The sequence below is a fragment of the Felis catus genome, chromosome A3 (genome assembly GCF_018350175.1).
Source record: "Felis catus isolate Fca126 chromosome A3, F.catus_Fca126_mat1.0, whole genome shotgun sequence".
Taxonomy (NCBI): domain Eukaryota; kingdom Metazoa; phylum Chordata; class Mammalia; order Carnivora; family Felidae; genus Felis; species Felis catus.
In genome coordinates this window covers 104,326,060-104,343,470 of record NC_058370.1, presented here as the reverse complement: position 1 = coordinate 104,343,470, position 17,411 = coordinate 104,326,060, and the positions used below count along the sequence as shown (strand labels likewise).

At 46.5% G+C, this 17,411-nt stretch overlaps 1 protein-coding gene across 5 annotated transcripts in view; it reads left to right on the top strand.

Annotated features, from left to right (window-relative positions):
- The window catches only part of LOC101089184 (two pore calcium channel protein 1-like), a 69,586-nt gene that overhangs the window by 28,685 nt on the left and 23,490 nt on the right, over positions 1-17,411 (top strand). For all 5 annotated transcript variants that reach the window (XM_023251896.2, XM_045054590.1, XM_023251898.2 and 2 more), the window contains 6 exons: positions 7,078-7,169; positions 8,202-8,316; positions 11,367-11,495; positions 15,861-15,977; positions 16,078-16,196; positions 16,425-16,526. In XM_023251896.2, the coding sequence (XP_023107664.1) occupies positions 8,230-8,316; positions 11,367-11,495; positions 15,861-15,977; positions 16,078-16,196; positions 16,425-16,526 (554 nt within the window). In that variant the 5' untranslated portion in view covers positions 7,078-7,169; positions 8,202-8,229. The remainder of the gene's footprint in view (positions 1-7,077; positions 7,170-8,201; positions 8,317-11,366; positions 11,496-15,860; positions 15,978-16,077; positions 16,197-16,424; positions 16,527-17,411) is intronic.

Genomic DNA, 17,411 nt, shown 5'->3' with positions numbered 1-17,411 from the left:
GTTGAGAGCCCATGTCCTGTATGCTGTTACTTTGTGACCTTTGTGATCACCTCTTAGTATCTTATGTGCTTCTCTTCGAATGTTCCCTATTCTTAAACCTTTTCCTTCAAGTCTTAGATTACCGTGTCTTCAGGCTCTGGTCTTCCGGTGTTGCCTTATAGTTGCCTTATATTTGCAGAGAAGTTTTTTTTTTTTGCAGGGGGAAAATGGGAGTAACCGGGAAGGCTTGGGAGACTATTGGTTAAATCAAGGAGTCTTAAACTGAAGTGTCCACAGGGGCCAGAGAGGAATATAGGTGGCCTATAGTGGCCTAGGTGGGAATGACTCAGTTGGGGAGGAGAGTGGGGCTTGTGGTGACACGGAGGACGTGTTTTTTTGCCCCAGGAAGACCACGGTTATCCACTTCCGGTTGGTTGTGGCTACACGGCCTATCATAGATTGCAAAAATGGCCACAAACTCTTCCCATCCTGGACACGGCCCCATTTGCAATGAGCCTTTGCAACTCCTTACATCAGGAGGTGGAGTCAATTTCTCCAGCCCTTGAGACCATTGACCAGGCGACTTGCTTTGGCCAATGCGACATTAGCAGATGTGACACAAGCAGGGATATGAAAAACACTTGAGCATCGGTTCTTGCCCTCCTGATGCTCCTGGGAATCCTTTGACCACCGATGTGTGGAAGAGCCGTGGCCAGCCTGCTGCCTGGCGCACATGCCTGAGACACGTGAGTGCGGCTGTTCTAGGCCATCTCCTCCAGATGGCCATACAGATCAGCTAAGTTGACCTGGACCAGATGGGCTGCCTGGCTGACCCACCGAACTTGGAAAAAATAATGAGTGTTTATTTAGGTGACCTGAGTATCAGGGTGGGTAGCAAAAGTGTATTGAAATAGAGCCCAGCATTGCCAGATGTTATGACCTTTCAAAGAGAAGTTCAAATTTTTGTGTAAGCTCCAGTTTAAAAAAAAAAAAAATTGAATTAGTAGCCAGCATCCATAAAGCACTCTCTGGGCCAAACAAAACACATCTTTAGGCTGCCCTTGGCCTGCAGGTTGTTGGTCTCTCTGCACAGAGGGATGTGAGGTGTTTATACTAACAGCTTATTGCCATATTCTCTCACCCATCTTCCCGTGGCTGCTATGCCCCAGCTTACCCTTAGCAGCTAGCTGTTTCTTTATATGAAATGTCCACAACATACTTCACAGCCCGGACTTCTGCTGGCAGTCTTTCCACTTGGAAATGGAAACTTCTGGTATTTTCAGTCTTCGTAGAGGAAGTGAGATTTGAGATGGGCCCGCAAAGAAGGAAAGTTCTAGAAAGGATACTCTTGGTTTTTATGTGAACAAGAGATCAGGCGCGGAAGTGGGGCTGGTGGTGGGGCCGTGGATGGCACAACCACGAGTTGTGGCCAGAGAAGAGGGTTTCTGTAGGGAATTGAGGGTGACAAAGTTGGAGACAAGGGAGATTGTGGAGCCCCTAAATGCCAAGCCAGAGATGTCACATTAGATTCTGTAGGCAATCTATGTAAAGAGAAGTCAGAGGAGGGAGATTGTGGAGCCCCTAAATGCCAAGCCAGAGATTTTACATTTGATTCTGTGGGCACTCTATGCAAAGAGAAGTCACTAGAAGCTTTTGAATGGGAGTTGGATAGGAAAGCACCGATCACCTCTGTTCCAGGCATCTGTGTGCTTGTAACCTGTGGGGGGAAAGAAGGGAGGCCGAGAGAGAGACAGACAGAAAGGACAGTCCTTGTAGTGAGGGAAAAACTGAGATGAGGGAATTTTCCTTAAAATTTATGGCAACTTCTTTTTACCTTAGGTTGTGGTTAGTTAGGTTAATTTTCTTCTATATCTAAATAAGGCATATCGGCTTTTTTCAAAGCACTTCTGTCAACAACTTCGTCAAGGTTCTTGTTTGACTTAAAGGTGTCTGGACCTTCCAGTTTATTCCTACACTGGGGGCTTAGGGAAGGAATTTCCTTGCTCTCTACTGAGAGCCTCTGGAAATGATGATTCCCTCCCCCACCTCCCACCCCGCCCTGTGCATTTTCTTCCCTAAGTGATTCCCTAAGTGATTCTAAGTTATTCACCTTTCCTCAGAATGCAAGTTTACAGGGTTGAGAGGGCCAGAGGAGAAAACACAAAAACCTTAAACGCATTTTTAAATCTCGGGGACGGGAAAGGCAATGTCACAGCTTCGAGAAGAGGAGAAAAAGAAAGTCAAGAGAAGTCAGTTATTGCCATAGCGCCGTGAAGATGCAAAACATACAAGAAGCAGTAGTAAAATGGCCACGTTTAGACCAGTGATTTTCCATCTTGACTGCATATTGGAACCCCCAGGGAACTTTCCAAATTCATCCTGGGTCTCACCTTCCTGAGATTCTCATGTGGTTGGTCTGGGCAACAAGAGAGCGGTGGGAGTTCTAGAACTGCTCCCCTGGCAGCCACTGGTGCCTTCCCTAGGTGGGGGCTGCTGCTTTGGGGTGCAAAACCATCTATTAGCTGCATGGGGGGGGGCATTGCTATTTGGTCTTTGCTGTTTTCATGGTAGATGTGGGCAGTGGTTCCCATATAAACTTGAAGTATGCAGTTTTGAAACAGCATGTCTGACACAAGCCCATTCTTGGGTTGGATGAAAATGATTTGTTTTATGGAAAGATACCAATGACCTTAATACCAGTAAGAATGCTCATTATAGGAAGGTTGCCTGTTAAGAGCATTTCTTCCCAAGGAAAAATGGGAAGGACCCTTAGAAGGTGCACGCAAACAGGATGGAGAGAGGGAAGATAGGTAGGAGCAGAAGACAGAGCAGATGAGGTTTTCAAAAGAGACATGTCGGAAATGCAATAGCTAAGGGTGGGAAAACTCTGAAACAATATAAAGGTAAATTTGCTGTTGTGAAAGTGTCAGCATATTTAAACATAACAGGTATGAATTCAGATGGCAAGGGGGGAGTTGAAAGAGGTGCCATGGTGCTTATTTCGTTCATTCAGTGTGGGGAGCCTGGGTGATGACTGATGGAGGTGACCCCCAGGGTCTAGCTGGGTGAGGAGGGATTGCTGGTGAGCATTTTTTTTTTTTCTATTTTCTACCTGGAGGCCATGTGGATGATGCATCTCAAATCCACAATTGTCAAACTCCTTTTGTGCGGACAAACTGTTTCACTGGGACTGAAAGAATGTTAGTAGTATCATTTTTTTTTTCAGTAATTGTTTGTTTTTTTTGTTTTTGTTTTTTTTTTTTTTGAGATAGAGAGAGAGAGTGCGAGTGGGGGAGGAGCAGAGAGATGGAGACACAGACTCCGAAGCAGGTTCCAGGCTCTGAGCTGTCAGCACAGAGCCTGATGTGGGGCTCGAACTCACGAACTGTGAGATCATGACCTGAGTGGAAGTCAGATGCTTAACCGACTGAGCCACCCAGGTGCCCCCCAAAATATTTTTTAATGTTTACTTATTTTTGAGAGAGAGGGAGAGAGAGAAAGAGAGACAGAGAGACAGAGCACAAGCGGGAGAGGGGCAGAGAGAGAGAGGGAGATACAGAATCTGAAGCAGGTTCCAGGCTCTGAGCTGTCAGCACAGGGGTTTGAACCCATTCATGGGGTTTGAACCCACGAATCATGAGATCATGACCTGAGCTGAAGTTGGACGTTTAACTAACTGAGCCACCCAGGTGTCCCAGTAGCATCATCTTTTTAAATTGGGAACAATTAAATTGGCTTTAAGAGATTTTGCTTTAAATATATCTATGTCTGTGTCTATGTCTATATCTGTATCTATAAACACAGGGCTTGATCTCATGACCTGGGCTGGAATTAAGAGTTGGACACTTAACTGACTGAACCGCCCAAGTGCCCCTAAATATGTTTTTTACACTTGATCTTAGCCAAAAGGCCGAGAAGTGATCCTAAATATATTTTTTAAAGGAAGGCCTTAATATCTTAATTCTTTGCTGTCCCAGTATGATCGATATGAGGCTTAATGAAACTTTCTTAAAATCTCGGGGACAGATGGGGCGCCTGGGTGGCGCAGTCGGTTAAGCGTCCGACTTCAGCCAGGTCACGATCTCGCGGTCCGTGAGTTCGAGCCCCGTGTCGGGCTCTGGGCTGATGGCTCAGAGCCTGGAGCCTGTTTCCGATTCTGTGTCTCCCTCTCTCTCTGACCCTCCCCCGTTCATGCTCTGTCTCTCTCTGTCTCAAAAATAAATAAATGTTAAAAAAAAAAATTAAAAAAAAAAATCTCGGGGACAGAGATTTTATATCTAAAATAGATTTCTGAGCATATCCTGGGGGGGACTCTAGTGTTCCTCAGTATTCATGATGTTCAGTGGAAAAATAATTGGCATTAAGAGATTGTCTACTAAAATGTTTTTAATATGTAAAAGAAAAACGTGTGTTAAGTGTTTAACACATTTGTACGGTACTTTTTAGTGTTTAATAACCTGCTTTTAAAAATTTGCTGCACCAGCCCTGAGAATGCCCATGACTCAGGAGGTGATGGGTTCTTACAGTGGTTAATTCATCTTTGAGACTTTTGTTCCACATCTATTGTTAATCAAAACATTTATCTTTGTCTTGGGGCAATTTTTAACAGCTTTAGTGAGCCATGATTGATATACATTAAACTACACTTACTTGAAGAGTGTAGTTTGATGAGTCTTGGTGAGCCTTGGTATCACAAGGAAAACACTTGGGATAGTAATACCACATTCAAGGTAATGAATGCATCTATCACCCCTACGGATTTCCTATTTGCAACCCACCCCTCTCTCCATCCCCTCCTCCCCCTGTCTCCAGGCAACTGATCTGGTTTCTGCCTCTATAGATTCATTTGCATATTCTAGAGTTTTATATACTCGTGTAGTAGGTGTTCCTTTGGGAGACAGGAGTTAACTTCTTTCACAGAAAACTTATTTTCAGATTCATCCATTATGTTGTGTGTATCAGGAATTCATTCCTTTTTATTGCTGAGTAGTCTTCCATGGCATACATATATCACATTTTGTTTACTCATACATGTATCTGTGGACATTTTGGTTGTTTCTAGTTTTCGCCTCTGAAATTTCTAGTTTTCAACTATTTCAAATATTTGCATACAACTTCGGAATGGTGTTCTCACATAGCCACATTCTTGGGTTGGATGTAAAGTCTCTATGTAGACATATGCTTTCTTTCTCTTTGGTAAAGGCTTAGGAACGGAATGGCCCCAACACTACCAAATTGTTTGCCAAAGTAAATGAACCGTTTTCTATTCCTACCAACACTGTGTGAGAGTTCTAGTTGCTTTACATGCATGTCAGCTCTTGGTAGAGTCAGTCTTTAGTTTTAGACATTGTTTAGTCTTAGTGGATATGTAGTGGTAGTTCATTGTGGCTTAAATATGTATTTCCCTCATGACTAAAAATGTTGAGCATCTTTTTATGTGCTTATTTGCCATATATATATATATATATATATATATATATATATATATATATATCTTCTTTGGTGAAATGTCTCTTAAAAGACCTATCTTAGTAACTAATGTTTGTGTTTTTTAATGCGATATGACTTACTTTTTTTTTTTTCCAACGTTTTTTATTTATTTTTGGGACAGAGAGAGACAGAGCATGAACGGGGGAGGGGCAGAGAGGAGGGAGACACAGAATCGGAAGCAGGCTCCAGGCTCCGAGCCATCAGCCCAGAGCCTGACGCGGGGCTCGAACTCACGGACCGCGAGATCGTGACCTGGCTGAAGTCGGACGCTTAACCGACTGCGCCACCCAGGCGCCCCATGACTTACTTAAGTGTTGCAATATGAAATAAATTTAGGAAATGCAATCCTACAGTGTGTACAAATATATACTTTTGTCCAAAGTTTGGAATCTTTTGACCTCTCTGAATACTAGCTGCATTTGCAACATTGGCTTGCTTGACCAATGGTAGATCTCCATTCCAGTCCATACAGGACGATGTCCTGTGTTTTGAGGAGGTAACTCTGGTAATCGAATGGATAATCGGGTTTTTTTTTCCTCCTAGAGGACGAAGGAAGGTCTAAATAGCTAGTCTGTTTGTATGTGTTCTTTATCTCATTTATACACAATCAGAAATGTGAGTCATCACCCATGGGGCTCAGCTGTACTGGTCATGAGGAGATGTAAAGTCAAATCTCAAGATGCCCCTCTGGCTGGTTGGATATTATCAATCATTTTAAATTATAAGAATGTTGGCGAGAAGCAGGAAACATGGTGCTCATGTACTATTTAGAGGCATATCAAAGGTGTCACTTTGGGGGAAACAATTTGGTGGTATCTATCAAAATAAAAAAATGCAAAGACCTTTCATCCACAAGTTCAACTGTGTCCTACAAGCACACTCATATGGCACAAAGATATGCATGTGTGTCTGTGTGTAATACATATTTTAAAAAATCCAATGTAATTGTGTTTGAAATAGAAAGAAAAGGAAGGAAAATGCCTCTTCCTACTTAAAGGAAGAGGCATTTGTTGAAAAGAACGGGGTAGATGTGTATGTATTGTCATGAAAAAAAAATGTCCAGAATATATGGAGTGAGAAAAATAAGCTTTGCACCATATGAAAATAATTTTATTATTTTTAAATTATGTGTATATGTAGAGCGGGGGTCATACCTTGAGAAGGAGTTAGCTTCAAAAGTCATCAAAAAAGGCAATAATTTATTTATTTATTACCCTTGGAAAACACTCTAACCACTCATCAAGTACCCTAAATATAATTTTGTGTTTATCTGTTTGTGTGTATATAGCCCTATATATGTTGGTATAAACGTACCATTTAAGTACATTTATACGTACTACTCAGTGCTTTCTCGTTTCTTCCTCTGAGAGCACACATTACAGGGCACACAGTTTGGATTCAGGAAGGTTAAGCGTGCCTGTGTCTCAGCCCCACCTCAGGTCCCAATGCCCAGGAAAGCACATACAGTACTCTGAAGGTTGATTACCTCTGGCGAGAGTGAGATGGTGCGGGGAGAGAGGGAGGAGGGTTTCCTTTTGTACATATACATGAAAAAGAGAAGTGCCCTTTCCTCTTCTGATTGTTGTTCTCTCCTTACTTTCTCCCAAGGAGGACCAGAACCTTCTCTTGGCAGCTGCCTATGTTTCTGATGCCCAGTACAACAGAAATGTTCCATTTGAAACATCTCCTCGGGCCATCAGGTAAAGTATTAAACTGTCTCCTAGAGCAACCTGTCCTTTAGTACTTACCAGTCTTGAAGTTGAACCCAAACTGAAGACATTGTCTCCACAAACATTTTGAGAAGTCTCTAGGATAAGGCATGGAGATTTGGATAAAATCCTAACATCCAATGCTTTTATTTTTTTTTTTTTAAGTTATAAGAGCATGGTGTCTCACACATAGGGAAGCACTCAATAAATACATTAAGGACAGATAAATGAGTACATGACTAACGTATAGAGCAGGAGATAGGGCATCTGAAGTGAATCACATCATCCTTTCCTTGTAGATAAGGTTGTCCTCTTAGAGCCACTTAGGCAAAAAGACTTTTTCTTTCTGGTGCCTTCTGATGCAATCCATATATTTGTTCTTTTCGTAAGAATCATGCCTTTTCTCTCCCACCCCCTGAATGTTGAACTAAGACCAAAGATTTGGCTCAAAATGAGGAAAAAAACATTTCCTATCATCAGGGCTCCGTGCCAGTGCCTCCAAAGCAACAAACAGACGCACGCCTCATTCCTGGAAGCTTCGAGCAGGTTGGGGAGACTGTCCCCCACCCCTAGGAAGAGAACTGTGTGACCACAAGATCTCTCTGAATCTACCATATTGAGATGGGGTGATGCACATTTTAGATTGGCTAGGCTACCACGCCACAGCATAATAGGTCACTTTAACTGAGGGTTTACTGTGCACCAGTCACCGTTCAAAGTCCTCTGAAAGTATTCTTTTTATTACGGTCACAACCGCTATGCAGGAGGTACTGATCATAGCTTGAGACACTTAAGAGACTGTGGTTTGAGATGCGATACTATTGTTGCCTTTTTTTTTTTTCCTGTTAGTGTTTTGTAATGTGTGCTCAATTCAGTGCTGTCCCTTGCTCCCTAAGATTGAAAGGAAATGTGGCCAGAGCCCTATTTTGTATTTTGCCCACCATTAGTCTTTTGGTGGGAAGTGTGAGTTTTGTTTAACTCCTGCTCCTTGTATATAAACACCTTTATTCTTTTCATCTTCAGACTTTACTATTTTTATAACCACTGGACAATGCAAGTAGCCATCTACTTCTTTATTTGTGTCGACCTCTCTCTCGCCCTGTTTGAAGAACCAGCACTGTTTCCCCTGCCTTTCTTGGTAAGGATTAAAAACAAAATGGCTAGGGGCGCCTGGGTGGCGCAGTCGGTTAAGCGTCCGACTTCAGCCAGGTCACGATCTCGCGGTCCGTGAGTTCGAGCCGCGCGTCGGGCTCTGGGCTGATGGCTCGGAGCCTGGAGCCTGTTTCCGATTCTGTGTCTCCCTCTCTCTCTGCCCCTCCCCCGTTCATGCTCTGTCTCTCTCTGTCCCAAAAATAAATAAACGTTGAAAAAAAAAATTAAAAACAAAATAAATAAAAAAAAAAAAAAAAATGGCTAACCAGACTTTGTCATTGATGAGTTGGGCCCCATGCCTTCTTCCTTTTTTTTTTTTTTTTTTTCCAAATTTCAATAAATATGAGTGTGGTTTTCTTTTATTATTGTTTTTAAATGTTTGTTTATTTTGAGAGAGAGAGAGAAAGAGAGAGAGGGCGCTTGTCCGCACCTGTGTTTGCACAGGGGCGGGGCCAAGAGAGGGAGACAGAGAATCCCAAGCGGGCTCCTTACTGTCAGTGCAGAGCCTGACTCTGGGCTCAAACTCAAACTCATGAACTGTGGGATCATGACCGGGGCCAAAATCAAGAGTTGGATGTTTGCCTGACCGAGCCACACAGGTGCCCTGGATGAGGTTTTATTTTCATTGCTGGGGTTTGTTTGGAAGAATTCTGCCTGCTTGCTGAGCTGATGCTTCCGTCTCAATTATAAGGCATTTTATTATTTATTTATTTATTTATTTATTTATTTATTTATTTTTAACGTTTATTTATTTTTGAGACAGAGAGAGACAGAACATGAACGGGGGAGGGTCAGAGAGAGAGAGAGGGAGACACAGAATCTGAAACAGGCTCCAGGCTCTGAGCTGTCAGCACAGAGCCCCATGCGGGGCTTTAACTCACGAACCGCAAGATCATGACCTGAGCCGGAAGTCGGACGCTTAACCGACTGATCCACCCAGGCGCCCCTATAAGGCATTTTAAATGGAGTAGAGGTTTTTGTCTTCCGTTTCTGCAGGGATGAATTGGGTAGACAAATGATATTTTCAGAGCGTATCCATGAAAGGGCGAGTAGACAATGTCATAATTTAGTGTGATACGCAACTTGTTGTATTTGCCACGTTTCCAGCTTTTCTTCTTAGTCCTAAATCACTATTTATTGGCACTTAGCAGCTGATCACGTACGATTTTGAGTAATCGCATCAAATTCACCGGCTACTCCGGTTCGGTCCAAGTATGAAATTGATGATCCACTCATGTTAATTTCCTGACTTGATGCTGCCCCTGCAGTTGTCGCAGAGACTGGATGACTGGCAAGGCCCAGAATATCTACGGTCTGGTCCTTCAACAGATTAAGTTCACTGACCCCTATCTTTATTACCTCCCCTGATTCTGTGGGTAAGTGGGCCCAGGCTGGAAAGATTTCCTGCTCCTGTGTCGTTAGCTGGGGTAACAATATCTGGAAGCTCCGTGGATCTCTGGAGGCTGGCAGGTGCTGCTGGCCGCGAGCTGGGAGCTTGCCTGGCTGGAGCCGTGGACCAAGTGCCCTGCTGTGTTACGAAGCTGCTGCATGTGGTGTAGGTTTCTCCCAGTGGGGGAGGAGTAGGGCCAAGCAGGAGCATCCGAGTGTACAAGCCTCCACTTCTGTCGGCTTGTTGATGTCCTCTCGGCCAAAGCCCCTGAGATGCCGGAGCCCCGAGTCCACATGGGAGGACGCTGCACACGGGGCTGAAAACTGGGAGCGTGGTTCACCGGGGGCCACCAAAGTGATGGTGTAACACACTTCTGTATGATGAAGAGGCTACAATTAGTGAAGTCTCTGCATAGAAAACTTGTAGCCCAGTGACTATCAAAACAAACCCCAGAGTTGGGAGAAGCAGAGCTGTGCATTCAGAGACCCAGACGGCCAGTCCCTCCCTAGCACGGCCCACTCTGGACGCGATGAGACTTCCCTGGGGTTGTCTGCTCAGCCCCTTGCCTCTCTTCCCGAGTCCTCACCCTTCCGTTTGTTTTTGGTCACGTACAGCTTCAGGTTGGCTGAGTTCAGGGTGCTCCTTCAGCCGGTGTTTGGACCTCTGGTCTCTAGAATCGAATGTGTCATGGGGGGGCTTTGGCCCAGATGCAGCATTACCAAGCACATCTTATTTTGAGCAGAGGTGTCCTGGAATTGCCCCAGACACTGTTGCAAGCCTGGCCTTGACAGGGAGTCTCTAGAGTCCTTCGAGGATGAATAGGCTGAGGGCTAGACGGTTCGGAAGCGGCTGTAGCCCATGTCCACGCCCAGGACCCATGAAGGCTGGGGTGGGGAGGGGAAGACTGTGTCAAGTGCTGCTTTCAGGGCCCAGTCTCCCCATCTCTTCATACTGTGCCACCCTCCTCACCCCCTGATGAAGGAAAGTGTCCTTGTTGGGGAGGAGTTACTGCCTCAGGGAATCACAGGAAAGCCTGGGCTGCGATCACAGGCTGCCAGTCTAGCTGCCTGTAGGGATTTTGGAGCTGGTGTCCTGTATGTAACCTACAGAGGAGACGGTCAGGACTTGGCACTGGGTCTCAGTGGCCTCCCTTCTTTCCTCTAAACCAGCCACACACGGGCGGAGGGCGGCAGTGGCACTGATGGCTAAGGAATGACCCACATCTCAAAACACGTCTTTGGGAGGTTACTCTCCTGTTAGAGAAACTGAACTTCTAGATGCCTTTTGTAAATATGAACTTGAAATTGGAGAGCACAGAAGATGCCTGTGTCTGCCGTCCCAGACCTCCCGTCTTCTGGGGAAATGCCTTCTGGGTGCTCTGCCTGCTGATCCAGCCCCTCCCAGGAAGCCCTCCCTGCCTGTTGGGTCATGGGATTCGTGACTCAAGGGCAGGTTTCCTCTTAAGAGGAAGAAACCATTCCAACTAGCACAGAATTTGACTGCAATTTGCCGCAGTCAAAAGGGACAGTGCTAATTCTTGGAGGGGGCATCAAGGTGGCTTGGGGGGCTGGGAGGGTTGCGAGAGAGCTAAAGCTGAACCTCCAAGAGGCGGGGCGCTGTGTTTAGTCTCTGTTTTCTGCGTGCAGGCTACCTCGTTAGCAGAAGTACTCTGTCTGACTGCATTCTTTGGGAGACTTGTACACTTTGCAAAAGTCACTCCTCAAATGGTTTTCTGGAAGGATACGAAAAACATCTGCATCATGGTAACCATCGTGGTGAGTGCTCATTATAGTACCCTGAAGATTTTGTGGTCAAAGGCAGAAACTATGAAGACAAAAGCCTGAATAGATTTGATCTGGTTAAAGCAACAATGACAGACGTCGGCACAGCAAACACCATTAGCACAAGTGCAAGCGGACCCCAAATGAAGAACAAACAGGGCAACCAACGTATGACAGTGCGAGTGCTGTGTTTTAACATAGCAAGAGCACTTGTAAATTAAAAGGGGGAAAAAAAAGAGGCCCCCCCCAACAGGGCTGAAAATAGGTGAAGGCATCTCCTAAAACAAAAATATAAATAATGGCAGATAATGAAACAATGTGTAACTTCACTAATTCAGAAATATATATCAAAACAACAATAAAATACCATGTGTGTGCCTATAAAACAGCGTTAGCAAGATGGAGAGGAAACAGAACCCCTGATACCCTCCTGGAGGGACGAGTGAGCTGTCTTTCTCGAAGGCTGTTTGGCAGTTCTTTGAAAAGCCTTAAAGGTGCTTACACTTGCACCCTGGAGTTCTATTCCTGGGACTTTATCGTTAGGAGAGAAGGATGTGTTCAAAGGTTTAGCTACAAGATTGGTCCGTGGCTGAACCGTTCCTGATACTGGAAAAACTGGTAACAACGTGATTTCCCGACAGTAGATATGTGTTAAATGAAACGTGGCACATCCACTCAGCCCTTTATAAACTAGTGTGAAAGCGACAAATGTCTATTACCCAGGCGAGGTGCTTACCATTCACGAAGCCCAAAGAACCAGTTACCACAGAGCCGGCTCACGGTTTTGTTGCAAAGAAAAAAAGGAAAGAATGGTACGCATTCACAGAGAGATCTGGGAGGATATATGCTAAGCAGTCAGGCCAAGAGGGGCAGGGTAAGGAATTCCGAAAGGCTGCTGTTAGGGGCAGAGAAGCCCCTTCAGTGATTAGCTAAGGGTACGTGATAATTAGCTTCTTACCGACCGCAGCAGCCGGCTTGCCTGAACCCTCATTCTTTCCAGTTCACCCATGGCTCAGTCTGCACGCCCCTAAGCCGTCCATTCTCAGAGCCCTCATGAACACTCCTAGGTAGGGGTCCCCGTGCTGTAGCCGATACTGGTTTCCCCTCTGAGTTTCTTTTGCCTGTGGCCCGCTGCTCGCCAGCCGTTTCTACCTCTGTGTGTCAACGCAAACACAGTGGGACGAAACCCACGCCCTTTCACCCCTCGCCTCCCCTGGCTGTTTGCTTGCCGGTGGTGCCTTACGTCCCAACACCCAGTACGACGTCCTCCTAGTCCAGATTCTCCCCTCTCTCGCATCTGGCCTCCCCACGGCCCCTCAGGACGCCTCTTGCCCTGTTTCATTCTCCGCACGTGGACTATCGCAGTCGTCTCTGATGTGGCCACACGCTGTCTCTTTGTGGCACGCCATTCTGTTCCCACGTCGTGGCACAGGCCCTGGTCACCCCTTTCGGGAACTGTCGTGGTCACCTCCACCTCAGATGCCCGATCCGTGCATTTTAGATGCTGCCGCGGGATTAATTCTCCGGAAGCACGTCTCAGATCACTTCGCTCCCTTGCTGGAAAACGTCTGTCAGCGCCCCAAGACTATTCAGTGCCCCCCAGTCCTGCAAACGTGCTTCACTCTAGTTGGGACCTCTTCACTCTAGCTGGACCGACTTGCCTGCTGCCCCACGCACGTACCACTCGCTCCTCCCCTGCCTGCGGTGGCTCTTTTGCCTGGAATGTCCACTGTCTTTCCTCACCTTGTTCTACATACTTAACTTGACTTCCCTTCACACATCTGCTGAACCCTCAGAATATGCAGACTACCTATCTGTACTTTTCTTATTTTTAGAAATATTTTCTGCTACTGAAAAGAAATATAGGCGCACCGTGAGCGTCTAAATATAGGTACCTATGAGCACAGGCTTGGGTTCAGTCCGTAACACCATGCTGCCTGATGCAGGACGGCAGGGGGACGGGGTGGGAGGGGAGGAGGAGGCTATTTCTGGAAGAAAGAAATCCAAACAATACAGACTGTATAAAACAGAGGAAGACACTCCTGCTAATCTCCTCCAAGGAGACTGTGTGTGTCTTCCACGACCCTGTCTGCGGCTTGGCCCCTTACGAGGCCCCTTACTTGGCCCCTTACCTCTTCATCTCCTAAAACTCCTAGCACAGTGCCTCAAGTACGTGGGCGCGCAGGCACTCATAAAATTTAAGTCCCATCACGGTGCTCCCCTGCTTCAAGTCATCCAGTGCTTTCCATCTCCCGTCCCAGAAAAGCCGAAGTCCTTATTGTGGCGGAGGCTCTGTGCTCCCCCTTCATTACTGCCCGCCCCCCCCCCCCGACCTTGTCCACCCTCCCCGTCTCCTGCTCTCTCCATGCATCCTGGCGCTGCCTTAGGCCTCCCTTGCGTGCCCTTTGCCTCATCCGGGTTTTCTCCAGAGCGTGGACCACCACCTGTCGCAGAGCGTCTTTATCATCAGCACCGTTCTTTCCTTCTGGAATGTGCGCTTTGTGAGGGCCGGCACCTTCCGCCTCTCCGTCTCTAGAGCTACAGTGACACCCTGCACTGAGGGGCGCTCTGTGACTGCGAGTATGGAGTGAATTGAACGAGGGCGTTCTCTTGCCTTGTCCGGGTCTTTCCTCCACCTGTCGCTGGGGCGATTTCACTCCTTTGCCCTCGTCACCCTTATTTGAAAGACTTCCGAGGCTCTCCAGGCCCTGGGAATAAGACTCACCTTTTCAGCCTGGTTCTCGAAGCCATTTGCCATTAGTCCTTGTCACTTCCTGCCTCGTCTCCGCCCCCCCCCCCCCCCCCCCCCCCCCCGCCCAGGACCCTTGGCTTCCCAAACATGCTAGGACAACTCCTCCCTGAGAGTCCCTTTACTATGTCTTCCTGCCATGGCCCTTGATTTTTCTGAGTTTTATTCTTTTACAATGTTTATTTCTTTTGAGGGGAGGGTTAGACAGAGAGGAGAGAGAGAATCCCAAGCAGGCCATCAGCACAGAGCCCAACGTGGGACTCCATCTCGTGAACCGTGAGGCCATGAACTGCATTGACATCAAGGGTCAGACTGAGCCACCCGGGCGCCCCCTGAGTTTTATTCTTTCAAGACTCTGTCATTGGGGCGCCTGGGTGGCTCAGTCAGTTAAGAGAGGCCGATTCTTGATTTTGGCTCAGGTCACGATCTCACCGTTTGTGAGTTCAAGCCCCACGTCAGGCTCCGGGCTGACGGTGTGGAGCCTGCTTGGGATTTTCTCTCTCTCTCTCCCTCCCTCTCTCTCTTTTTCTCAAAAATAACAATAAATAAACTTAAAAAAAAACAACAAACCTCTATCTTTGCTTTAAGATTACATGAGGGAGTGCTTACCCAGGAAGCCTCCTCCAGCACCGTGACCTTTGGTGATCTGCCTGTCCCCACCCTCCCCTGGACAGCCACGATAGTTCCCTCCTGCCAGCGCCCAGGGCACCAGCTTCCTTCCGTGGCTGCATCCCATCTCCGCCCCTGTGTCGGATCTCACTGGGTCCTCTGTGGCTTGCTGAATTAACACTTTTTTTTTTTAATTTTTTTTTCAACGTTTTTTATTTATTTTTGGGACAGAGAGAGACAGAGCATGAACGGGGGAGGGGCAGAGAGAGAGGGAGACACAGAATCGGAAACAGGCTCCAGGCTCTGAGCCATCAGCCCAGAGCCTGACACGGGGCTCGAACTCACGGACCGCGAGATCGTGACCTGGCTGAAGTTGGACGCTTAACCGACTGCGCCACCCAGGCGCCCCTGAAGTAACACTTTTGACGATGGAGGTTATTCTTTTTAACTTACATCTCCCTAAAAATACACTGGGTTCTTCTTTTGCCCTGTTCTTAGGTGATCACGAACCTGACAATAAGGATCAGGATTTTCTTACCTCTGTTACCAGGCTAGACAATTTCATACGTCAAATTGAAGAAAAGTTAAAGCTAATTAGGATGTAGTGTGGAAGCATGTAACTGTGCAGGTAACCACATGGGCTCTGACGTCAGACTGCGTGGGTTCCAGGGTTGGCTCTGCCCCCTACTAGCTGTGTGACCAGGGCCACATGCTCACCCTCTCTGTGCCCCCAGTGTCTCCATCCAGGAATAGTGCCCACCTTAGGGGTGTGGTCAGGATAACATAGAATAATTACGGAAGGTGCTTTTTGTACTTCACGGCACATAATAAATGCACAAACAACAGCTACTTTTAATGTTATATCACACAACTAGAATTATCCTGTTTATGGAACTTGCTTTGTGACCCCTCTTCCTGGTCGGTGAGCATGCATCCCCACCATCACTTTCTCTGTCCTGGAGCAGTGTGACACTGACCTCTCTGTCCCATGTCTCTCACAGCTGACCTTGATTGATCTGATTATCTATGGGTCCCTGGAAGCTGTTAACGTCCACAGCGTTCGATGGTCAAGGGCCTTAAGACCAGTCTTCCTAATTAACTTCCCTGAAAGTCGTCAGGTAAGGAAGGATATACTTTAGGATATGCAAAGGCTTGACTTTTGTTTTTGCAGAAAATTAGCCGATTCTTGTAAACGAAATGAAAATTTTGTCATCACAGATCCGAAGAACTTTCAGAAGCATCCGGAACACTCTGCCCGATATTCTCTACGTCTTCCTCCTGTTTATGTTCAGTGTGCTGATATTCTCCCTTATGGCCTTGAAGCTTTTTGGGGATAGGTGAGCATGCTGCTCTGGAAGTTTCTGCTTGTGAATCCCGCCCCGCCTCCCCCCCGCACCCCCACCCCCCTTCAGGTTCAGCCTGTTGGTGGCAGAATCTGTCACCGGGTGCCATCTTCCTCATTCAAACACTCTAGGAGTGCTTCTGGAAGGGGAAAAGTGTCTCAGAAACCACAACCTCACTTATGTGTGTGTGTTTTTCACTTTGTGTTCTTGGTTCCTCTTTAGGGGTCTTAAAACAGTGGAAGGATTGCCCTACTTCACAAATATCCTGGACATAGTGTTTGAGCTCTACGTGCTGGTCACTACCGCGAACAGCCCCGATGTCATGTACGTCCATCTTGGCTCATGTTCACGGATAGACACCTGTTACCAGGACAGAATTCGCTTTGTTAAAGGCAGCTGTCTCCAAACACCAGCAGGGCTGAGAGGGGAGAAATAGTGATTTTTCCGTTTATTCATGTTCGTGTAAAAATTTTTGAAGGATGTAAAATGTTTACGCTAACAACAGCCAACCCTATCTAAAACTAAGCTTAGATGATTTTTTTTTTTTTTAAAGCTGAAAGCAGCAGGAGATATCTCTTGAGATACAACTCTTAAATATTGGAGCCTACTTTCTATTCGGGATTTTTTTGCGTCTTGAATTTAAACAGCTAAGCCATCTTTCGAAAGGAATCGTGGCTCGTTCTCCCAAGCATTGATGCGCCTTTGTGGTTAGGTGAGACAGGAAAGGAATGTAGAGGTTAGTGGTTGTTGCCTTCCCCTTCGCAATGCCAATTCTCCACACACGTGGACTTCACATAGGAGGAAAACATCATGTATTTTCTTTCCTAACGTCCTTCATATTATGGATTAAGCTTGTTTGGGGAAGTAAAATTATTAAAGAGTGCCACACTGAGTAGATACCCCTTGGGGTCTAGGGCATGGACAGGGCTCAATGCGAGTGTCAGTCCCAACCAGGCCATACTGCACTTCGGGGCAGGGCGGGTTTTCTGTCCTCTAGTTCTGTGTGGGATCATCATACCGACTTGCTCTGGCTTGTTGCTCACTCTTAGGCCTGGCTCGGGAAAAAACATACGCAAGGGAAAGTTGTGGCCCTCCTTGTGTGCCCTTGGATCTTTCTCCCAGACCCTGGCCATGCCAGTGCCTCCAACACCCCCTCCTGTATGAAATCCAATGTCTACTGAAGGTGGAGTGGGCACACACACCTGATTT